The sequence below is a fragment of the Equus quagga genome, chromosome 12 (assembly GCF_021613505.1).
Source record: "Equus quagga isolate Etosha38 chromosome 12, UCLA_HA_Equagga_1.0, whole genome shotgun sequence".
In the NCBI taxonomy this organism is placed as follows: domain Eukaryota; kingdom Metazoa; phylum Chordata; class Mammalia; order Perissodactyla; family Equidae; genus Equus; species Equus quagga.
This window is the reverse complement of record NC_060278.1, coordinates 14899359-14924322: the sequence shown is the minus strand read 5'-3', so window position 1 is coordinate 14924322 and position 24964 is coordinate 14899359. Positions and strand designations below refer to the sequence as shown.

Sequence of the window (24964 nt, the reverse complement as noted above, 5' to 3'; positions counted from 1 at the left end):
GGTTCTCAAGGGAAAAAATAGACTTATTTGTAGTAACCTCTTTACATTTCTGCAAATATCTTTTATTAACAAAAAATGTTATCTTGTTTATTTTTTGTTATAATTAATATATATATATATATTTTTTTAAAGATTGGCACCTGAGCTAACAACTGTTGCCAATCTTCTTTCTTTTCTTTTTCTTTGTTTTTTCTCCCCAAATCCCCCCAGTACATAGTTGTATATTTTAGTTGTAGATCCTTCTAGTTGTGGCACGTGGGATGCCACCTCAGCGTGACCCGATGAGCAGTGCCATGTCCGCGCCCAGGATCTGAACCAGTGAAACCCTGGGCCGCTGCAGTGGAGCACGTGAACTTAACCACTCTGCCATGGGGCTGGTCCCCAATTAATATATATCTTGATTGTATTTCCTTTTCTAACTTACATATCAATAAAATATATAAATGTGCATTTTACTAAATATATATCATATATATATTTTTTTGAGGAAGATTAGCCCTGAGCTAACATCTGCTGCCAATCCTTCTCCTTTTGCTGAGGAAGAGTGGCCCTGAGCTAACATCTGTGCCCATCTTCCTCTATTTTATACATGAGATACCTGCCACAGCATGGCTTGATAAGCTGTGCTAAATCCTCACCCAGGATCCAAACTGGTGAACCCCAGGCCACTAAAGCAGAGTGTGTGAAATTAACCATTATGCCACCAGGCCAGCCCTGATATATACCATATATTGACACAAAAATTAGTCATTCTGACTTTTCACTCAAAAAAAGGATTTTTATTGATCCAAAAATTTTGATTCTTCATCAAAAGGGAAGAATAGTGATATCAATTCATTGATTTTAAACAAATACTACAAACTTTTTAAACCTATCATTGTATGTGGTAGAGAGATTTACTGTTTGCAAGATATCTATTTTTTCCCTTTGTGTCCGAGTCGCTTTTGGGTAAGTGGATCCGCATAGAAACAATCTGACCAATGTGCTGTGGGGAAGTAACGTGTGTCACTTCCAGGTCGAAGCATTTCAAGCTAGAGACGCTCCAGGTCTCCTTTCTGTTGCTGTGGTAGAGGATGCCTCATTTTCTAGACTCTGTGTCTACATGTGTCTGGTCCCCTAAATTTGTGGAGGAAAGTCCCTTTGCTGACTTGTTTTAGATTTGTATAGTGAGTGACAAAAAATAGCGTTGATATTTGGGGGTTATTTTTTAATTGCTATATTATCTAGTCAGTCCTAACGCAATGCCGTTTCCTATGTTACATAGAGGAGTATTATTTAGTTAGAGCTATTATAGAACCACACTGTATATATGTAGAGTTGTATTTGACATTGGGCTGTCCAGCTTTGTAAGCTTGGAAACAGATACATTTGTTGTGTTTTAGGTCACAGTGTGAAGATTATGGTTGCTTAATTAATGAACAAAAAGAAATCACAACCAAGCTATCAGTCCTTTGCAGCGTTTTTCAAACTGAAGATGTGAAACAGTGTACTTACTTTTCAGACTCTAATCCTCTAAATATGTTAAGAAAGAGCTGAGTAGTATTCCATTGTGTGTGTGTGTGTGTGTACCACATCTTCTTTATCCATTCATCCATTCCTGGGCACTTAGGTTGTTTCCAAGTCTTGGCTATTGTGAATAATGCTGCAATGAACATAGGAGTGGAAATATCTTTTCAAATTAGTGTTTTCGTGTCCTTTGGGTAAATACCTAGAAGTAGAGTAGCTAGACGATATGATAGTTCTAGTCTTGATTTTTTGGGGAATCTCCATCCTGTTTTCCATAGTGTCTGCACGATTTTACATTCCCAGCAGCAGTGTATGAGCGTTCCCTTTTCTCTACATATGCTCCAGCACTTGTTATTTCTTATCTTTTTAATTATAGCCATTCTGACAGTCATGAGGTGATATCTCATTTTAGTTTTGCTTTCAAGTCACATGGAGAAAGCCAAATACCATATGATTTCACTAGTGGGGAAGATAAAGGCAACAACAACAACAAACACATAGATATAGAGATAGATTAGTGGTTCCCAGAGAGGAAGGGGGGAAGGAGAAGGGAGTCAAAGGGCACACATATGATGATGGATGGTAATTAGTCTTTGGGTGGTGAACATGATGTAGTCTATACAGAAATCAGAATATAAGGATGCACATCTAAAATTTATGTACTGTTAGAAACCAATGTTGCCCAATAAAAGAAAAAGAGCTTCCAACATCCCTGGCTCCAAGTACTCAGGAGAATAAAGTTAACACTAAACAAAATTCAAAATCAAGAGGTGGAGAGAGTCCTTGTGGCATCAATCCTATCCTTCCAGTCATTGCCAGCTATAGCCCTCACTTTGCTTTATTGACTGAATTGATTTGAGACGGGCCTCGGGAGAGAGGCCTCATTGTCATGGTCAATGAACAACATTATTCTTCATTAAGCCTTAGGGCCAAGTTATTTGCTTCTTGTAAAATCAGAGAATAGATTCTTATTCCTGGTCCCATGCCCACATTTTAAACAGTAGGACTATGTAATTGAGTTTATTATATCTTTAATCAGCTATTTTAAATTAAAAAATCAAAGCCATAGATGGATCTAATTACTTTAACATTGTATTTAAATCAACCATTTATTACGTACCAAGAAAATGTCGGATATTACTTATATCTTTCAATAAAATTAGCATTTCAGTGTCAAAATGGTCTACATTTAAAGATGTAATTATAATCATATAATGATAAACTGAATATTATAATTAATGTGATTATACTTGATTATGATACAAGCACAATGATATAACTTGGTTCATTCATAATATTAAGAAAAAATAATTACTTGAGCATACATTTTTGTTAGGCTTAAGTAGCACTTGAAATAGCCTTAGGTTTAAATGAAGGCTACTATAAATCTGCATACTAACATTATCCTCAGTTCATGTTATTTCTAATTAGAATTTGGTTAAATTACAATGAACATTTCCACACTTAATATCTGGGTCAGTAAGATCGTCGCATAGAGAATTTGTCACAATACTGCATTTCAGTTTTTACTGGACTATATTTTACTAATTCTTTTCTATTCAAAGTGAATATTAACCAGTAAGACTTCCATTTTACACTCATGATATATGTTTTTTATTGTCCGTTGCACAGTTAAAAGATATACTATTCAGTCCTGAAGCAAATATATATAAGGTATACAAGCTACAAGTGTCATTAACATAAGTAGATGTGGAACTCAAGAAATTTATATCCAGTTGGATCAAACATAAAGAAATAGATTTCAATAAAAATCTCCAGGTATTTATACATACACAAGTATTAAGCTAGGGCCAGAAACCAATTTTCTTATGTATTATATTAGATGGAACGTGCGCACACACCTACACATATACTCAGAGGCATATATGAATTTCTGAAAAGCCTCATATTTTGAATAATCACACAAGTAAAGGGCTTATGAGAAAATACCATTGGAGCAAACCACTATAAGCATAGGTAACTAAGTTATACAACACTAATATAAACAAAAGCAGCCATAATAAAAATAGCAGCACAGTTTAAAGCATTTTAAAATCCTATCAAATAGAGGAACTTTTCAGTAAATATGTTATGTTACCTAAAAAGGAGAATTGGGTGGGAGGCAAGCAATCTTGATGGAAGGGTGGTATAAAAAAAGTTTAAGCCTATTAAATTATGGAGACAAGGGAAAAAGAACCAAAGACTGGAAAAACCATACAACAGATAAGCAGTCCCAAAAGAGAGCATGTGGAGAAACAGAGCGAAGAAGACAGTGAGACCGACTCAGCAGCCTCGCCTGCCTCCATGGCTCTCTGGGCTCAGCCGTGTTAGTGTGCTTCATTGTCATCTGCTGTGCCTTGGTGGCACAAGACATTATTGTAGTGGGAAAAATCACGTAGGAATCAACACACCTTCTGTGTGGCATTGACCTAGTGGCCTCATTGATCAGTTGCATACAAACTTCATTGTTTTACAGAAACCTGCATTGGATACCTGATAATCAAGACAGTGGAAGGAAACTAAAATATGTTGAAAACCTAGTGAGTGCTGAGGTCAAACTAGACCCAGTGCATGTGTCGTCTCCCTTAAAGAAGGACTGAGAATGTTTAGTACAGAATGGGTTTTTGAAGGATTTGAGCAAAATGACTCACACAAATTGTCTAGAAAGTTGCCTCAGAAGAATTGGGAAATATAGAGTTTTAAATTGTTGATTAAAAGGTCAGAAAGGAGCTCAGCAAAAAAACCAAGTGTGGGAGAATCTCTTTCCACTTGTTCACTTTTTGGTCTTTCAGTCTTTATCCATTCTTATGGTAATTTCTGGGAAATCTCTAGGTTAGTTAGGTCTAGTTTAATTGCCAATAGCATCAAACATAAAGGGAGTTTATGTAAGGATTCAAGGAATCTCAGGAAACCCAAGATTAGGAACACAGTCCAGCTTCAAGAAAGTTCTAAAACCAGGGATTGAAAGAGGGAACTTGAGCTGTGATCTTTCTGTGCCTCTTATCTCTTTTGTCTGCGTCTCTCTGCACATCTGTTTCAGTCCCCTCTCTCTGAACCAGCTTTCTCTGCTTCACCAAATGTAGGCAGAAAACATGACTACACCACAGGATTCAAGAGCCTTAACACATTGTTGAAGAAACCTTTTGGTTACATTTCTAAATTGTCTGGGAAAGGATGCCAACTGACCTATCTTAGACCAAATGGCCACCCTCAGACCAGTTAAATGTAGTCCAATGGCAGGGACATGTTATACAAACATGCCTTGGTGACCATATGGATGAGAAGGAGTCATCAGATGAAGGGAGAGGAGTAAACAAGTCCACTATTGGGTCATTGAAAATATACTCTTAGAATAATATTCATTCAACAAATACTAGTACTGTACCTCCAAAAACAAGTGTTGAAGGATATTACACAGACGAGTTAATTATCCCAACAGATGGCTAGTCTAATGGTGTAGGTAAAGAGTAATGACTTGACTTAGAGTGTTGCAGTAGGAAAAGAGAGGCAGAGATGGGTGTATGAAATATTGTGGGGGAGTTGATAGGTCAGGATCAGTGCTTTAGCTCCAGTCAATGTCTACCTTCCAGCCAGCAGGAAAAAATTAACGTGGGGAAAGAGGCAAAGACACATACCAACTGTCTTTTAAAAGGTTTCCTTGAGCCAGCCCTGATGACCTAGTGGTTAAGTTTGGCACCTCTGCTTTGGTGGCCTGGGTTTGGTTCCCAGGCACAGACCTACACCACTTGTCAGTGGCCATGCTGTGGCGGTGGCTCACATACAAAAAGAGGAAGATTGGCAACAGATGTTAGCTCAGGGCGAATCTTCCTCAGCAAATAAAAGAGAGATTGGCAACAGATGTCAGTGCAGGGCGAATCTTCCTTGGCAAATAAAAATATAAAAAATAAAAAGAAAACTTTCCTTGAATCTGTTGTGCATCAATTAGACATAACTAATTAGTCAAAATTTTGTTATACGGTCAAACCATAAAGAAATCTAGGAAATGTGTTTATTCAAAATTAAGGAAGAGGAAGGGAATGGATATTTGTTTAGAGAACTAATAACTCACCACAAGTCTCTATTAGGTAATTTCTCAACCTAAGAGTATACAAAATTATGACTTTAATGTATATTGTCAATTAAGAATGAACACAAAAATGTAAATTTCCACTGGCAAACCCTTCATCCAGTGTCCTTTTCTCTGTTTCTCCACATCCTGTCTGTTAAGCTTGCTTATTGCTTTGTTCTCCTCAATGTTTGGGCATCTTTCCCTTTGTCTGTAATTCAATACCGTAAACCTATCATAAACCCCTACCTCTTCCAGCAAGATCCTTTTCCCTTTTTAGATTAGGTAAATTAATTTATCTATTTCTTCAAATCCCCATCAACACTGGTTCTCATTAAGTTTTTTACAAGGAAACTTTCCTAATTTTGTGGGTGGAATACTATAGTGTTTTAGATTACATCTATAATAATGAAGTTAGTAATGAGGTTAAATCTTCTTTAACCATTATGCTTGTTATTGGTCATTCACATTTCTTCCTTTGACAGTTGCGCATTCATTTCCTTGCCAAAAATTTCTGTGGCTCTGTTTGCTTTGTTGTATTGATTTGCATGTGCTCCTTCTTTTTTGATTAATTATACAAACCCTCTTTCATAAGATATGTTGTAAATATGTTTTTCTCGCTTTCTTTATCTTTTCATATTGTTTCTAATACTTTCGGTGAGAACATTCTGATCCATTTAATTTAATTCAATCAGAGTTTTGCTTTATACATTTGCCTTTTTCATTGAGCTTAAGAAACACTCTGAGGTTAAATAAATATTCTTCATGATTTTCTATTTTCCATCATTACATTTTAGTGCTTATATTTAAATCTCCTTGAACCATACTTGCTCATCACCATACAGATTTTGTCTACTTTGATTATGCTTTATATTTTTGGTTGTTTCCTATTCCCAAGTCCTCTATCAAAAAAATTCATCAGGGGCCAGCCTGGTCGCGCAGCGGTCAAGTGCGCACATTCCACTTCGGTGGCCCAGGTTTCGCCAGTTTGGATCCTGGGTGTGGACATGGCATAACTTGGCAAGCCATGCTGTGGTAGGAGTCCCACATATAAAGTAGAGGAAGATGGGCAGGGATGTTAGCTCAGGGCCAGTCTTTCTCAGCAAAAAGAGGAGGATTGGCAGCAGATGTTAGCTCAGGGCTAATCTCCCCCCCCCCCAAAAAAAACTACAAAACAAACAAAAAAATTCATCAGAAGGTTGTAGGGTTTTTTCTTTTTCTCTACAGCATGCTGGTACATTTTATTTTCTTTTTTAATCTGTTATGCTTTGCACTGAGGAACACTCTGGATTCATTTTAATAGTTTATTTCTTAATGGTTAATTAGAATTCTCTTAATTGTTCTCATTTCTCCCTACCCCCAACCCCTGGCAACCACCATTCTACTTTCTGTCTCAATGAATTTGGCTACACTAGGTACCTCATGTAAGTGGAATCATACAGTATTTGTCCTTTTGTGACTGGCTTCTGACATACCCATAACATACTCTGACATACCCATAACATAGCCTGAAGACTGCTGAAATATGATTGGTCCATTCTTTCCCTTCCGATCTGCATGCCTAGTCTTCCAAAGATCAAATTTCTAAACACAGGGGGCTCAGTTGTAGATCTGCTCTTGTGTTCATATGGTCTATTAGTCTCTCTCTTTGCCATTCTACATCATCTTATTTTTTATAATCTTTAAATAAGTTTTGCTATATGAAGTATATAATCTCTTGATCTTCTTCCTCAGGAATGTCTTGGCTCTGGTTATCCTTTTGTTATTCCATTTAAATTTTAGATTCAGGGGGGATGCACATATATATGTCCACCACTTCTGAGAGGCAGATTTCTTTCTTATTTACTGTAATATAGTAGGTTTAAGCCTATTGCTTTCAGTTTTGTGTAGGAGCCTCCAATAAATTCCCTGCCCTGGGTAGGCCCTGAGCCAATGAAGCTGTCTCCAGATTGCACCAGAAATTTTCAGTTGCTGGAATTCATTTCATGTCTGGCTTTGAAGCATCTTACAATTAAAAATATATTTTCAAAATTTTATTATACATCATAGATATTTACTCTCAGACAGCCATAATAGGGTGACTAAAATCTCATACAGCCAAAAATGAAAGTTAAAAAATGGTTTTATGCCCATATTTAAAAATGTAAAATACACTATTAACATAAAGGTATTTTGAAATATTTTTTAATATATATGAAGGAAAATTATACCATAATTTTTTGAATGTTTAGCCTCTTAAAGTGTACATCTTTTCCCAAGATGTCCATTTTGCTTTATTCTTTAGGATATGATGTACTATGTGGTGAGTTTATCTTTAAAATAACTCATGCAACATATTAAGCAATTTAAATACTATGTTGAGTTTGACAGTGAATCCAGTGAACTTCCAGGTGTTTTTAGTCTAAAAAAATATTATCTCATATTCCAAGAAAACCTCTACTTTTAAATCTTTTTAACCATTTTTCAAATTTCCTTCAAAGTTTAGAATACACACTTTAATTACATTCTTTCATCATCATGTTGGTTGGAAAAGCAATATCTTAGTGGTTATGTAACATGATGATCTTTGGAGTTATTATCTCAGTTTGAATTTTAACTCCACTATCTCTCAGCTGTGTGACCTGGGACAAGTTACTTAACCATTCTGTGCCTTGTCTATACAATTGCATTGTTATGAAAATCTGTTGATTTAATCCTTGCAAAGTGATTACATCATTACCCAGCCTGTTGTAAGTCAACAATTAATAGTATCCAGTAATACTGATATCATTTTCTAACTCTATTTAGAAAGTTAATGATAATATAAAATATTATTAATATTTTCTCAAAGCAACATTTTGTTGTAGAGAGAAAGCTTGGCCTAGGATGAATGCAAAAAGGCTTAAGACTTTGAACATCTGTAAATCAAGGACTTTTACCTTTGATCTTAGCTAAATCTTATAAGAACCAATTTATAAATAAAGAAACTAAGGTTTGGAAAAAGCAGGTAGTTAAAAATCAAGAAAAACATTGGAAAAACTAACATTAATAGAACATTTACAAAATGTCAGCATGTAGTGAAAACTGCACACGTTATCTCATTTAATGTTCATACATTCTATTATTCATGTAGGAACTTCAGTATCTCCATTTGTCAGATGAGGAATCTGAACCTCGAAAGACTAATTAGTTTAAGCAAATCATACAGTTGTTACAACTTTTACTCACAGAGATTTTAAAATTTTGTTAAAAAGTATTTTAAATTTTCTTTGTTGTAGCTAAACTATTTGTTAACAATCATAAAGTACATAAAATATTTAGCTTGAGTCCCAGTTTCAATAATCATCTTCAGTCCACAGTAAACCTATTAAATTCTGAAGATCTGAATGAAATACTATACCAAAAATACAGTACAGATTAGATTTTTATATGTCTCACAAATATGAAAGAGTTCAATGGAAAGGGTCAAAGATAATATTATACTGTGATTAGATTTATTTGTATTCATTTTATGCAGAAAAACATAACTTGATCATTGTTTGACCCTGAAATTTGCACGTAAATTGAAAATTATGTAACAGTGTCCTGCAGTGTGACCTTACTACATAAATAATAGACAAGTTGGACTAATTAAAAAGTCTGAATCAGATTGCTCAGTGTTTCAAAATCTCTTACTCTTCGTTAAAGCCCATTAATGGTATCAACATCAGAGATATTCTAGAACCTTACATTCTTAGGAAGGCTATATATTTCCTTGAACATGGGATTGTTTTCTTTTATAACACACATCATTGATTATTGTTGTAGCCCTTCTACTTCTAGAGCTGGGCCAAGATAGAGCAATAATAGATGGAATTAGCAGTGTATATCCTTTTTTGTGTACATACTGGAAACCAATTTTAACCACCTTAAATCAAGGTCATTTTTGCTAAAGCTTCTGGGGTGGATCAGAGAATTGAAGAAACAGTCGTGTGAGCCATGCTTGGGAAGAATAAGCTCCAAGAACCTGAGCAACAGAGGCTCATGGAAATTTGCCCCAGTGAAGTGCCACTTAGACACCCTTGCCCCCAAAATGTGCCATTTCTGTGTGTCTTGGTACAACATTCAATCTTAGATGCAATAATTGAGGTCTGTTGGCCTATCTTTAATCACCTGTCTATCCTTACGTCAATCAGCCATGTAGTACCACCTTAAGATTCTGGGTAATGAGCATTAGAGGGCTCTATTATATCCATCCTCAGGCTATGCCCCTCCCCACTTGGGAAGGAATCTGTTAAGAGCTCAAATAACATGCCCACTTCCAGCCCATGCTTCCTGTTCTAAGTCTGGGATCTCAGATTTCTCTGATTATGCAGCTCCAAGCCGGCTTCAGAGGCCTTTGCAGCCCACATACCCAGTTCTGTCCTCTCATGGATGGGCAGCACTGCTGGTATGCATACCCTGTACTCCGGGTATAGCTAAGAGATGACTACGGAGATGAGGATGGGATTGTAACTACAAACCAGACAGTCCACTCCAGACCATGTGTGTTAGAGGTGGACCTACAGCCACAGCCTGAGCAATCACCTTGAACCAGGAAACACATTCATCTTATGTTTATTTTGAACACCAGTCAAGGCTGCATATAGCAGCACTTATTTTAGAAGACTCTAACTGTCCATGTTTTTCATCCATGTAATATGTTCTTACACATTAAACACAGAAGATTCATGACCCACTGTTGGGGGTGTGTACCCTTCAGAAATATGTCTCTATATTTCACTATGCGCTTCCAAACTCTTCATCTCATTAGCCTAAGTTCTTTGTCTAATTATTTTTTTGTGTATTCTGTACTGGAAAATGTTAACATTTTGTTTTTTCCAGTTATTCTCACATCTTATTTATATGACATCAGTGCAAGTATGTGTGCTGGAGTGGGGATGCCTATACCTTGAGACACTGCAAGAGTAATTTTTAACTCTTGAATGCCCAACAATTTAATAGAATTTTGATCTTACATTTGTCCTCATAAGAGAAATATGGTTTTGGATAGCTGAAAATGATAATCTTAGATTACTTGTTACAGCATTTTTTAACTTGCATTTATTTATTTATTTATTTATTTTGAGGAAGATTAGCCCTGAGCTAACATCTACCACAAATCCTCCTCTTTTTGCTGAGGAAGACTGGCCCTGAGCCAATATCTGTGCCCATCTTCCTCTACTTTGTATGTGGGACGCATGGCTTGACAAGCAGTGTGCAAGTCTGCACCTGGAATCCAAACTGGCGAACCCCAGGCTGCCAAAGCAGAAGGTGTGAACTTAACCGCTACACCACCAGGCTGGCCCCCGGCATTTATATTTTTAAAAAGCAACCAGAACTAACTAAGAAAGTGTCTTTAGAATAATATTCAACCTCCATGGGATTTTAGAGTGGAAAGACCTTAGCAATCTGGAGTGTTTGAATGGTTTCAATCCAGGTTACTGGGAGGTTTTATGAATGTGGGAACAGAAATAAGGCTTATTGGTTCTTGGTTTAGTGATTATTCTATCACTCCATAGTGGTTGTAAAATAAAGAAATAAACTAACACAATAATTGATAACTCAGTTGGTGAGATATATAAAAATAGTTGTTTTCAATTTGGTCAAAATGAATCAATTATTTATTACATAATATATTTAAGGAAGCACATATCCCTACTATGTATTAATATTTTGAACCAGTTAGCAAATGCTTCAGTATAAACCTTATGCAAAAGTTACCTGAGCAAAAGAAAGGGAAGGGAAATAGTAGTCTGAGACAAATGCTAAATAAGCAATTGAATCGGCCTTCTTTTTTCATTCCCATCAGATAGACATGACATTGGTGCTTTACTGTGCCAATTTCACCTCCAGTGGAGCATAGATAAACCTTGAGCCAAGTGTGCGCTCTCCTCTTAATATAGCAATTTGAAAATTTTAATTAGGCCTGAACACATGACATCTCCCATCCATCATGGATCTTCTTCCAGTTAGAGTTGGAATCTAGCATGTAGACAAGCATCCTTAATGAAAGGCTACTTGTTAATGATGATCACGATTTCCTCGGGTGATTTCTTTTTCCTTTCCTTACAATTTTATGTCTCAGACCAAACTTGTGTTCATTAAACAGAGCATTTATTATCTCAACACTCTATGTTGCTTTGGCCCACTTCCCTTTAGATTATCTTTGCTTTCTGCCACATGTCATCTCACACCACAGGCCTTCTTCTCTGTGTAGCAACCAATAAATTACATCATTTGCTGCGAGACTATCAAACTCACAGAATACGTTGCATCTCAGAAATTATCTTCGGCAGTGACAATAATTATCACACAGCCTGTTTATTCTATGACCAGTTTTCAATATAGTTGACAGTTTTCTTATAACCACTTTTAACTGCAAAGTTTGGTAGGAATGATTTTGCCCACTGTATTTTAAATTCATTAAATGCAGTCCTTAGTCCTTAGTAGTCATAGCATGTTTAGAATTTATTTCATATTTGAACAGCCACCTAGTTCTGATTGTAGTGGTCAAGTCTGGGCAGTTTTACCAAATTTAAACACAGTTTGGGAAATATTACTTAATCACCAAAAGATGCCTGGGCTCTGTGTTGTATATTAGGGATGTAGCAATAAATATAGTATACTTCCTTCTTTTAAGTACTCTTGCTTTTTTTTCAGGAGGAGCGTGTTTACTTTATCTGTTGTATAGTAGGTAAATCCAACAGAAAATGTATCATTGTACTGTCTTTCAGTGCCATGTGCTATAATTGAGATTATCAAGGGCACCGAGAGAGCTGGATAGATAAATGAGCCTTGGAAGAAATAACACAACTTGTGGCTTATATGATTGGACATTTGAGCAGGATGAGAGGATGTATGGGGTTTATTGGTTAAGAGTAAATGCTGTGTAGTCAAAGCTGAATGCTGGCTTTGCTATAAGTGGCTGTGTGAACTTCAGTAATTTACATAATCAGACAAGTTACACTACCTGCTTTATGGAACTATCTTTAGAATGAAACTAGTTAATATATGTAATGTGCTTAAACTGGATGAGACGTAAGCAATTCTTCATAAGGGTCAGAGTCACCATCGTCATCATCATCATCATCATTGTGTTCGGTTACATTATATTAGGCTACTGCTGTGACATGTTGATCAAAAATGGATCACAATTTGAGTTCATTTCTCATCCACTTTACAGTAGTTGGCAGATGAACAGATTGGTGGGGCGGCTTTTCTCATGCATTTACTCAGGGACCCAGGCAGATTTTCAGTCTGTGGCCTTCAAGTTTCCTCTCGTGATCACCACTTTTCTCTCCAACTGAGCGAGGAAAAGAGCATGACGAACAGTGTGAGGAAGTGTGTATGGCTTCACCTGGAAGTGGTGCATATCACTTTCACTCACGTTCCACTGGTCAGAACACACCCTTATGGCCCCAGGTAGCTGCAGATGGAGTTGAGAAATGAAGGGCCTGTCTGAGCATCTGAGTAGTCACTACCCAGCAAAACCTGTACACTATAGAAGATCGATAATATGTTGTAAATGGCCAGCCATCTTCACCACATGGCTGAGGAAGAATGAGGACATAAAAACTTGAGTAAAGGCAAAAATAGGTGAGAAAAGATGTGATGCTTCTGTGGACCATCCATAGATGGCATTGTGAGGTTTGCCGTGAGGCAAGAAATAAAGAAAGATAAAAAGAGAAGAAAGTGTGTGCATTTTTTGTCATATTTAGTATGTCTGATATGTTGTAGAGCAATACAACTGAAAATGTATCATAAGTGTCTAAACTCAGGAAAAGGTACACATTGAGATGTAGGTGTTAGTTCATCAGCCCCCAGGTGACAGATAAAAGCATGACTGTAAATATGACACCTAAGGAAGAGCAAAGGAAAATGAATCAGGGTCACAATTTGCTCTCTAGCACTTAGTGGCCTGGACTGGAAAAGGAGCCAAGAGAGGAGAAGTGTTAAGAGATGGTGGGGTAGTAGGAATATGATGCCAATGAGCTAAAGGAATTGAGGGTTACACAAAGGAAGGCATTTTTGGCTTGTCAGATGCTGCAGTAAAGTCTAGAATGGAAAGAGTTGATATTTCTTCTAAAATTGTAGCTAGGAAATTATCAGATAACTGAGCGAGAGTTCTTTTAGTGGAGTATTAGGAAGTGAAAATAAGTGAGGAGTGGATGAGGACTTCTGGATCACTAAACCACTAGAAATATCTCTTCATGCCTTTGTCAGGTACATCTGTTCTGAGTTTTGTTGTTGTTGTTTTATTGTCTTCTTATTTCCTCTTTCTTCTTCCCAGCCCTTCTAAAAATGTTTTTGTCCAAACCTTCAGTCCAATGATTTGATGTATATATAGCCTGAGATTCAGCAATCTATTGTCCTTAATTTACATGGAGAATCCACAAAGAAAACAGGACATTTAAAATATGTCCAGATTTTTTAAAAATTAAAGATAAAAATCTATGTTTCATGTCTGAAAAAAGAGGTTTGTGTATCTAATTTTTCTCTCAAACAAATATAGATGCAGTTTATAAAGTCACCTTTTTGTTTAAAAACATGAGCCGTTGATCTTTAGGGTATTTTCTATTTAGCGTGAGCCTTGCCTCTGTGTATTACAAGCGGATCACATTTTAGTATTTCCCTCAGCTCCTGCTGTACACGAAGGCATGGTCCAGTGACTGTGATAACAATTCTGATAATTTTGACACACACTGAACTTCGCTGTCACTGAGATCACTAAGGCTACAGTTTCAGATGTGTTGTTATCAGCTGTCTGATATGTGCCTTGACCTTCTTAAAACCTAGCAATTTTTCTAACATGAAATAGCTTTAGAGGCTCATGCTGAATAGAAAATATGAAAAATATTGTTATTTTCTGGAACTTTGAAAACACTGGTCATATGATATTAAGTCATCAGCAGCATTGAGATTTCCGTTTGTTTGCAAACTTGCCCCTGATCGTATTTCTCGAACAAGAGAGCACTCAAATGAAATAAGCAGTTCATCTGTGACGGAAGATTTGGGGTGCGGGATCTTTTCCAAACTCTTACTTCTTGAGCTTCCTTCCTTTTTTTTTTTTTATCCCAAATGTTGCTCGTCCTCCAAATAAATCTGAATCTTCCATGTTTGCAATATGTTGCCCAATTTACTTGATAGGGAAACTGAGGAGAATGTAGTTTTATGAGGAAATTCATAAAGGAACTGCTTCCTCCCAGTTGAGTGGTCTGGTCTATCTTTCCAACTGGCTCAATGACTAGCTGAGGTGATAGGTGCTTTGAAAGACCATCAACTGAATAAATGCTTTAAATATTAACACACCAGTCCAAGCTAGGGCTACTTTTTATTGTCCTCTGAGAGCAAGCCATAAATATCTTTGGTTATACACTACACATACTCTTTTCCTAATAAGTTTTTACCACCAGATTGTAAATTCTTTGAAGGTGAGAACTGTCACAATATCCACCATGGTGTCGCAGTTGTTGAATATATATTTCTAGGTTGGATAAATAAAGATTCTTAATTGATGATGTCACTAGAGGTAAACATATATACTTTGTATGAGGAGCGATTATAATTATTTTCATTTAGAGATCAATGTTAAATGGCTTACCTAGGTTTATAGTGCTTTTGCAAGAATGGAAGTTCAGATCATTATTTTGGTTCACATATTTGAGCTCCCATTCTCAATACATATTTACTCTCCAGTGTCACCAGCTTTAATTAGAGGTAAGCTTTTACTGAGAACGGTAAAACTTTTGAAACATGCCTACAATAAAAACTATCAGAAGATATTTTACCAACAAATCAAAACAGACAAATGACAAGGAAAATCCATATATTAACAAGTAAAAAGAAACCATGTTTATGGAAAAGTTCCCTCTGCTAGCTGCTACCAGTACATCTCAATGTTTCTGTTTCAATGAATGCACTCAGATGTTCATATGTGTTGACTTTTATATGAACATAAAGGAAAAAAGAGTGGTATGCCAATTTCAGAGGGGTTGTTTTTAAGAACAGACCTGCTATTGGACAAAGTGCAAGTAGCTTAAAGTTTATATTAAATAAGGAGCATTATTTGGAAAAAATTATTTTATAGGGCTTTCTTGAAGTTATTTTTAGAATTCATGATGTAAGATATTAACAGTTTTTAAACATTAAATTTAGGTTGAAAATTAGACTACAAGAGAATTAATAAAATCATGTCATAGGATATGCTTCCCACTTAACTACAAACATAAAAATACTTTTAAAAAGCACTTATTAAACTGAAACTTAAAGAGGAAGAGAAAAATCTACCAGTCCCAGAACCAAAAAAAGAGAATCAAAACATAGATCATAGGTGGAAGCTCACTTCCAAGTAGCCTAAAGGATTTGGGGACCTGGATATAGAATATGGTATCTGGGCACTGGATTGTTTAATCCTATATGAGAACAGAAGAACCAGACATGAACCCTTTGCATAAAGCCTGGTCCTTTCCAGGGAATCCTTAAAGAAAGTTGCTGTCTGTCCAGGATTTGGAAAAAATTAAAGAAAAACAGATAAACACAACAGGACCTACTAATGCGAAACCCAAACCCTAAACTTGTGCCACACCACATATAGGATAGTAAATGGTGTGAGAATGAGAACTCCAAAACCACAAATTAATATTAACATTTCTAGAACCATTAAAACTCATGGACAGTGCAGAAGCCAGTGTAAATTTATGCTGTTGGGACCATATGCTATTGTGATCATAATACAGAGAAAGGAAAGCATCAAGAAAGAATACACAGGATACTAAATAAAAATAATTGAATTTAACTTCTAGAAATGAATAAAATTATAAGTGAAAAGTTAAACAGATTAGAGACACAACTGAAGACTAAATCATCAGATAATTGTGAGCTTATTCACCAGAATGTAACACAGAAGGAAAAGAGAGAAAAATGTGAAACGGAGATTAGGAAACATTGAGGATAGAATGAGTAAATCCTACATTTTTCTAATGGGATTTCAAGAAGTAGAGCCCACAGACTTAGAGAAAGATATTATTTAAAGAGAGAATATTGATTTTTTCCATAATTGAAAAATGGCATGACTCTTCAAGTTATCATAGCATAGAAACAATGACACCCCAGTAGCAAGGAGAAGCCTAGTACTCAGATCTTGGTTTCTGATAGCTTTCTCCAGTGAAAGGAACCAAGGCTCATTGGAGATAGGCTGATGGCTGATTCTAGGACTGGGTCAGGAAATATCTGAGATGAACCTGACGCAACTTATGGTGCTAAAATTAAGTGATATAAGGTGCCAAATAAAAGCACATATTGATGAAGTTATGTCAAAAGGACGTGGAAGCCAACTGAAAGAGCTCCCTTTGGCCAAAGCTGGAACAGGTTGAGCACTAAAATAAAGTAGCATGGCATCATGACTCAAACTATAAAATAAATATCCTTGAGTCCATATTGATATAAATAAATTACTAGGTAAAGAAATGGGAGAGAAAAGATAGCTCTCTCATGCCTAAGAAATCCTAATAATTTATGTAGATTCTCTGCCCTCAAGAAGGGCAGCATAGACCACCACTCCACAGGTGTGGTCTGCACATCATGACTTCCTTCAAAAGAATATAGTATGGAAAGGGATAGAAAAAAGTAACTTTATTGTGGAGAAACATGACAAGCACTACATCAGCCAGGTGAACAAGGTCAACATGAAAGGTGACAAATCAGATCAATACCATGTACCTTTGTCATGATGTGATGGAAATAGCACTTTACTTTTGTAGTCTTCCTCGCCAAATTCCGTAATCCTATCTAATCACGAGGGGAAAAAAATCAGACAAATTCTAATAGAAAGGCGGAGTACAAAATACTTGACCAGGATTCTCTAAGTTGTAAATCATCAAAAGCAAGGAAAATCTGGGGCCGGCCTGCTGGAATAGCGATTAAGTTTGTGCACTCTGCTTTGGAGGCCTGGGGTTCACAGGTTCGGATCCTGGGCACAGACCTACACACTGCTCATCAAGCCATGCTGTGCAGGCGTCCACATACAAAATAGAGGAAGATTGGTAGAGATAGCTCAGCAACAATCTTCCTCTCCAAACCAACCCCCCCTCGCCCCCGCCAAAAAACAAAGAAACTCTGAGAAACTGTCACAGTGAAGAAGAGCCTAAGGAGACATAACATTACCAACTAAATAACCTGGTCTTCAAGGTGGGGAGTGTGCCCAGTATGTCTTTTATGTCCTTCGTGTGGTTAGGGTATTCTGTATGAGAAATGAAGGTTCTCAAAAACGTGCGCCCATGTGAAATTTACTGCCTGAAATCTCAGCACATATTAAATATCATCACTTGAAGAAGTTGATAAAACAAGTGTTTGCCTGCGAATATAATCTATAGAATGATTACGTCTAGTTCTGTGTAATGAACCCTGTGGGCAAAACTATTTTAATCCAAATAGAAATGTATAGGGTCTAGGACTTCTTTACTGTAAATTTTGTTTCAAAGCTGAATAAAGCTGGTTTTCAATTGGCATCACTTTCAACTTGGTGACAGTGTGTTCCAAATCCGTGGTAGATTAGTCCTATATATACCAAATGCTTTTATTGGACTAACATTTCTTATGGCTACATTATTTTGCAAGCCTTTTTTTCTTTCTAGGATTTTTCAATTTATCATGTTTTAGCTATAGATCTTCAGACCTCTGTCAACATTTTTTTTAACTAAAATATTTAATCTCGTGTTTTTCATATGCCATATTCTGTCAGCCAGATTATCTTCAACTCTCCATTATGAGCACCAATGTTCTTTCCATTCTTATATCATTAAATATAGAATATGTGATATTATCTTTCATCTTATATATTTGTCAACCAGGTTAATAGGTACTGCTTTTGTCCTTTTGACTGAAGGAAGAAATTGGAAATGGCTAAACAAGTACAAGACATTCTCACTAACATAATCTCCTTTTTCTATTTACCATGTTTTTGATAACAGTCTGACCACTATATTCTTGTCTTAAAGAGGATCTACTTTTCTTACAATTGTAGGCTCTTTTTATTTTTTCTTGGTGCAACCTGTATACCGTAGAAAGTCTATTCATTGTTCAGTTTATTGCAGTTAAACCACTGACTTGATTTCTCTTCATGTCTTTGCTATTCTCTATTGTTAAAGAAATAAGCCTCATTTAAAGATGTAGTCTATTTTAGTCACATTTTTTAAAACTAAAGAACCAATTATTTAGATTATAAGTCAAAGCACATTTCCTCTGTGGAGTAATTATATGGCTCCATAGCCTATGGCATAGAAAAATAAAATAATCTCCAATGCATAGTCTTGCATACTAAATAATGGCCACATACTGCTCTGGATTACCTGTAAATTCTCACTAGTGTCAATTAAAATTATGTGGCAAAGATTCTAAACCACTCGATGGACACGACCTTTTAATTCTTCATCTTACTGATGCCCATAGTTGAAATATTTGTTGTCTTAGATGCCGTATCTTCAGTCCTTATATTTAGACTATATTTTACTGATAAATTATTTCTGGAAATTGTTCAGGTTTTAGCTATTGTATTATGGGGATGATTCAAAGGCTATGGAAATGCACTTTTCTCAAATCTATAGTTTTACTATTTTCCTCCACAGAAATGCTGCCTAACCTTGAGTAACTTGCCCCCAACTCAGGCACACCAGCCTGAATCTATAATAACCTTTGTATCAAAGGAATTGCCGAGCTTTATTTAATTTGTTGAACTTGATAAAAGATAATTTTAGGTCTCTAATGTATATCACCTTGGAGCTGTGAAGTGTTATCATTAGACTTCATATCAGCCGAAATGATATTCAGATATGTGAATTGCTTTGAAAATTCTATGTCAATTCACTTTTGTAAGTCCCCTTTAGACGAAATCATTATGTCTTCACTTATTATAACCAACATATGCAAAGCACAAGCTACATATTAGGTACTGTGTTAGGCCCAAGAAAACACATTAAAAACTTCTGTTTCTAAGAGACTTAGAGTCTGAATGGACAGACATGTAAACAGTCTTATATGAGGTGGTAAGTGTTTAATATGAGAATGAAAGGTTCCTAGATGACATGAAACAGGGAGGGTCCAACACGGAGCTTGGATGACAAAGAGAAAGGCAAGGCAAAAATAGAAAGAGAAAGAATTTCCTTGCGTCTTGAGATTAAGCAGACTACTAGGAGCATAAGAGTGAACGGTCAGTGCAGTTAAAGGAAGCAGCCTACAAGTTCACATGGAAAAGCGATGAGCAAATGTGAAACCTTCAGTCCGAGGATATAGCTTAACTGCAGGTGTTTATGAGAAGAGTTGCAGAAACTGAGACTGGAAAACTAAGCTGGAACCAAAACAAAAGATTTTTAAGGCCTTGATTAGGAATTTGGGTTTAGGTAATAGAGAAGGGTCAGCCCTTCACTGATTAAAAGATATTTTGAAAGTACAGTCTTTAAAACTAGCTGAACAATTGGAAGTGGGACTGAGAGAGGAGAGTTGTCTAGAAATCTGCCTTAGACAATGATTAAAATCACTAACTTATTTAATAGGGTATAATCTATAAGACAACTAAAAGAAATGTTAAAATTTAATGAAAATATTATAAAATAATGCTTTTGTTTGTTATTTTGTTTTTCCTCCAGTGGGAGAGACTTCTGAGATTTGCCCAGAAGCCACTGATTTCTTGTGTGACAACAAAAAGTGCATTGCATCCCAGCTTGTCTGTGACTACAAACCAGACTGCTCTGACAGGTCTGATGAAGCTCACTGTGGTAAGCATATGTGTCTGTTCTAATCCTGCCAGTTGAGCTCAGATTTCCACTTTATTGGAGAGTAACATACTAGCATTGATAACAGAGGAGAAATGTTCTTTTCATGCACTAGAGAAGATTTAGAATAGCCAAAACATTTTCCAACTTCTCTGTGCAAATATTCAAGGGCATCCCTCTCATCTTTTTTATCCTCATACTAAAAACTGCAACAAATCTACAGCAAACCATGTTACAAAAATTTTCCATCATATCATTGTATAGAACTGTGTGTGAAGTCAGAATTAAAATAGTCAGAAACTGTGCTAGCAGTGTGTGTTTCTTCATTGATTTTCATTGCTATTTCCATTCCTTTTTCCAAAAAATAGTTGATTTTATAGATGAAGCTATATATGACTGTTTTGAATAAATATTAGTTTAATGATAAATTCTTATCAGTTACACTACACTGGAAAAGAGGACTAGATGAGGCACATTGATTTTTTGTTTAACCTTTCATTCGAGTGATTTTTCAAAGTCATACATAAAACCAAGTATGTAATTTTAAGCACATATTTAAATCCAAAGAATTTTTCTTCATGTATCTTTTTTTTTTTTTTGCTGGGAAAGATTCACCCTGAGCTAACATCTGTTGCCAGTCTTCCTCTATTTTGTATGTGGGCTGCTGCCACAACATGGCCACTGATGAATGGTGTAGGTCCGTGCTCAAGAACTGAACCCAGGCTGCTGAAGCAGAGCATGCTGTACTTAACCACTAGGTTACTGGGGCCGGCCCTCATATATCTTACTGAATGCTCATTCATATGGAATCTTAATACCATACAGGCTACCTGTTGCAGTTAGCGTTTGCTGCATAACAAACTACCCTGAAAGTTAGTGGCCTAAACAAGTTTTGTTTTGCTCCCAATCTTGTGGCTCTGTAATTCAGAAAGGAATCAGCTAGGCAGTTTATCTCTGATCCATGTGGCTCAAACAAGTACAGCTGGAATTGGAGGATCACTTCCAAGATGGCTTTGTCCCCTCCATATTTGGCACATTGGTACTCTTTGGATTCTCTATCTGGCTTGACATAGAATCTCATCCTCCAGGGCAATCCATGTGTCTTGGGCTTTCTATAACACGGCTGTCACAGGATAGTCAGACATCTGGCGTAGGGGATTGGCTTTTACCAAGTGAAGGCTCCAAGAACAAGCATTCCAAGAGCCTCAGGAAAAATAGTAAGATTGAGCCTCAGAAGTTCCAGAATGTCACTCCTGCCTCTTCCTAATGGTCATGCAAATAACAAAGTCTAACCTAGATTCAGAGAGAGAAAGTGACTAGACTCCACCTCTCAATGGGAAAATGGTGCACATACACAGAGAAGGGACACCATACAAGTCATGTTTAAGGTTTTATTTTTAGCTCAATATCATTTTTATTCCTCAGGATCTTATAGTGACAATGCTTCTGATGTGTTAATTTTCTCTTTTTTTGTGTTTATATTTTTTTAAATTCTGGTAGATATGTAGAGACTGTAAAATTTGCCATTTTAATTTTTTGGTTATTTTGCTGAGGAAGATTCACCCTGAGCTAACATCCATTGCCAGTCCTCCTCTTTTTTATTTTCTTTTTGTTGAGGATGATTAGCCCTGAGCTAATGTCTGTGCCAATCTTCCTCCATTTTTTTGTATATGGCACACCTCCAAAGCATGGCTGGTGAGTGGAGTAGGTCCATGCCTGGGATCCAAACCCACCAACCCAGGCTGCTGAAGCAGAGGACACGGAACTTTAACCACTCGGCCAGGGGCTGGGTCCAATCATTTTTAAATGAACAGTTGAGTGGCATTAAGTACATTCACATTGTTGTGCTGCCATCACCATCATCCATCCCCAGAACTTTTTTTATCTTGCAAAATTAAAACTCTTTAGTCTGATGCAGTCCTGTTTGTTACTTTTTTCTTCTGTTCTCTTGCCCTAGGAGACATGGTGTTTGAAAAGATGTTGCTGAGACCAATGTCAAATAGTGTACTGCGTATATTTTCTTCTAGGAATTTTATGGTTCTGGGTCTTACATTCAAGTATTTAATCCATTTTGAATTAATTTTTGTGTATGGTGTAAAATAATGGCCTACGTTCATTCTTTTGCATGTGGCTGTCCAGTTTTGCCAGCACCATTTATTGAAGAGATTTTTCCTTTCTCCATTGTATATTCTTGGGTCCCTTGTCAAAGATTAACTGTCCATAGTTGTGTGGTTTTATTTGTGGGCTTTTGATTCTGTTCTGTTGATCTGTGTGTCTGTCTTTGTGCCAGTACCATGCTGTTTTGATTACTATGGCTTTGTAGTATATTTTGAAGTCAGGGATTGTGATGCCTCCAGCTTTGTTCTTTCTTCTCAGGATTGCTATAGCTATTCAAGGTCTTTTGTTGTTCCATATAAATTTTAGGATTCTTTGTTCTGTTTCCATGAAGTATGTCACTGGGATTCTGATTAGGATTGCATTGACTCTGTAGATTGCTTTAGGTAGTATAGACATTTTAACTATGTTTATTCTTCCAACCCATAAGCATGGAATATCTTTCCTTTTCTTTATGTCATCTTCAGTTTCTTTCAATAATTTCTTATAGTTTTCAGTGTATAGGTCTTTCACCTCTTTGATTAAGTTTATTCCTAGATATTTTATTTTTTTGTTTCGATTATAAATTGGATTGTATCCTTGACTTCTCTTTCTGCTAGTTTATTTTTAGTGTATAGAATGCAACTGATTTTTCTAAGCTGATTTTGTACCCTGAAACTGTGTTGTAGTTGTTGATTATTTTAATATTTTTCTGATGGATTCTTTAGGGTTTTCTATATATAGAATCATGTTGTCTGCAAACAGAGAGAGTTTCACTTCTTCTGTTCCAATTTGCATTCCTTTTATTTCTTTTACTTGCCTAATTACTCTGGCCAAAACCTCCAGTACTATGTTGAATAGGAGTGGTAAGAGTGGGCACTCTTGTCTTGTTCCTGTTCTCGGGACAATTGGCTTTCAGTTTTTTCCCATTGTGTATGATATTGGCTGTAGATTTGTCATATATGGCCTTTACTATGTTGAGGTAATTTCCTTCTATACCCATTTTATAGAGAATTTTTATCATTAATGGATGTTGGATCTTGTCAGATGCTTTCTCTGCATTTATTGAGATGATCATGTAATTCTTATTCCTCATTTTGTTAATGTGGTTATCACGTTGATTGATTTGCAGATATTGAATCATCCATGTGTCTCTGGAATAAATCCCACTTGATCGTGGTATATGGTCCTTTTAATGTATTTCTGTATCCACTTTGCCAATATTTTGTTGAGGATTTTTAAATCTATGTTCATCAGCAATATTGGCCTGTAATTTTCCTTCTTTGTGTTGTCCTTGTTTGGTTTTGTTATCAGTGTGATGTTGGCTTCATAGAATGAGTTACAAGTGTTCTGTCTTCTTCAATTTTTTGGATCAATTTTTTGGAATACTTTGAGAAGGATAGGTATTAAATCTTCTTTGAATGTTTAGTAGAATTCTCCAGAGAAACCATCTGGTCCTGGACTTTTGGTTTTGGGGAGGTTTTTGATTACTGTTTCAATCTCTTTACTTGTGACTGGTCTATTCAGATTCTCTATTTCTTCTTTTTTTATTGGCTGGTTGATTGGTTGATTAAGAAGATTGGCCCTGAGATAACATCAGTTGCCAATCTTCCTCTTTTTGCTTGAGGAAGATTGTTGCTGAGCTAACATCTGTGCCAATCTTCCTCTATTTTTGTATGTGTGATGCCACTAGTACATGGCTTTATGAACGGTGTGTAGGTCTGTGTCCAGGATTCAAATCTGCAAACCTTGAACCGCCAAAGCAGAGTGCGTGAAATTAACAACTATGCCACTTGGCCAGCTCCCTCTCTATTTCTTCTTGATTTGGTTTTGGGAGATTGTATGAGTCTAAGAATTTGTCCATTTCTTCTATGTCATCCAATTTGTTGGCATATAGATTTTCATAGTATTGTTTTATAATCCTTTGTATTTCTGTGGTATCTGTTGTAATTTGTCCTCTTTCATTTCAATTTTTTTTATTTGAGCCTTCTGTCTTCTTTTCTTAGTGAGTCTGGCTAAGGGTTTGTCTATTTTGTTTATCTTCTTAAAGAACCAGCTCTTAGTTTCATTAATCCTTTCTATTGTTCTTTCAGTCTGTATTTCATTTATTTCTGCTCTGATGTTTATTATTTCTCTTCTTCTGCTGACTTTGGGCTTTGTTTGTTCTTCTTTTTCTAGTTCCTTTAAGTGCAATTTAAGAATACTTATTTGAGATTTTTCTTGTTTGTTGAGGTGGGCCTATATTGCTATGAATTTCCCTCCAATGATCACTTTTGCTTCATCCCATAAGAGTTGGTATGTTGTATTTTCATTTTCATTTGTCTATGGGTATTTTTTTAATTTCTCCTTTGATTTCTTCATTGATCCAGTGGTTGTTCAGTAGCATGTTGTTTAGTCTCCACATATTTTTGACTTTCCCAGTTTTTTTCTTGTAGTTCATTTCTAGTTTCATAGCATTGTGGGTGGAAAAGATGCTTGAGATGATTTCAGTCTTCTTAAATGTATTGAGACTTGCCTTGTTTCCCAACATATG

General features: G+C 36.2%; 1 protein-coding gene across 1 annotated transcript in view; it reads left to right on the top strand.

Annotated features, from left to right (window-relative positions):
• MALRD1 (MAM and LDL receptor class A domain containing 1) overlaps positions 1 to 24964 on the top strand; it is a 640183-nt gene that overhangs the window by 412141 nt on the left and 203078 nt on the right. Inside the window, exon 30 of the mRNA XM_046679849.1 lies at positions 20212 to 20340. Coding sequence (XP_046535805.1) covers positions 20212 to 20340 — 129 coding nt within the window. The remainder of the gene's footprint in view (positions 1 to 20211; positions 20341 to 24964) is intronic.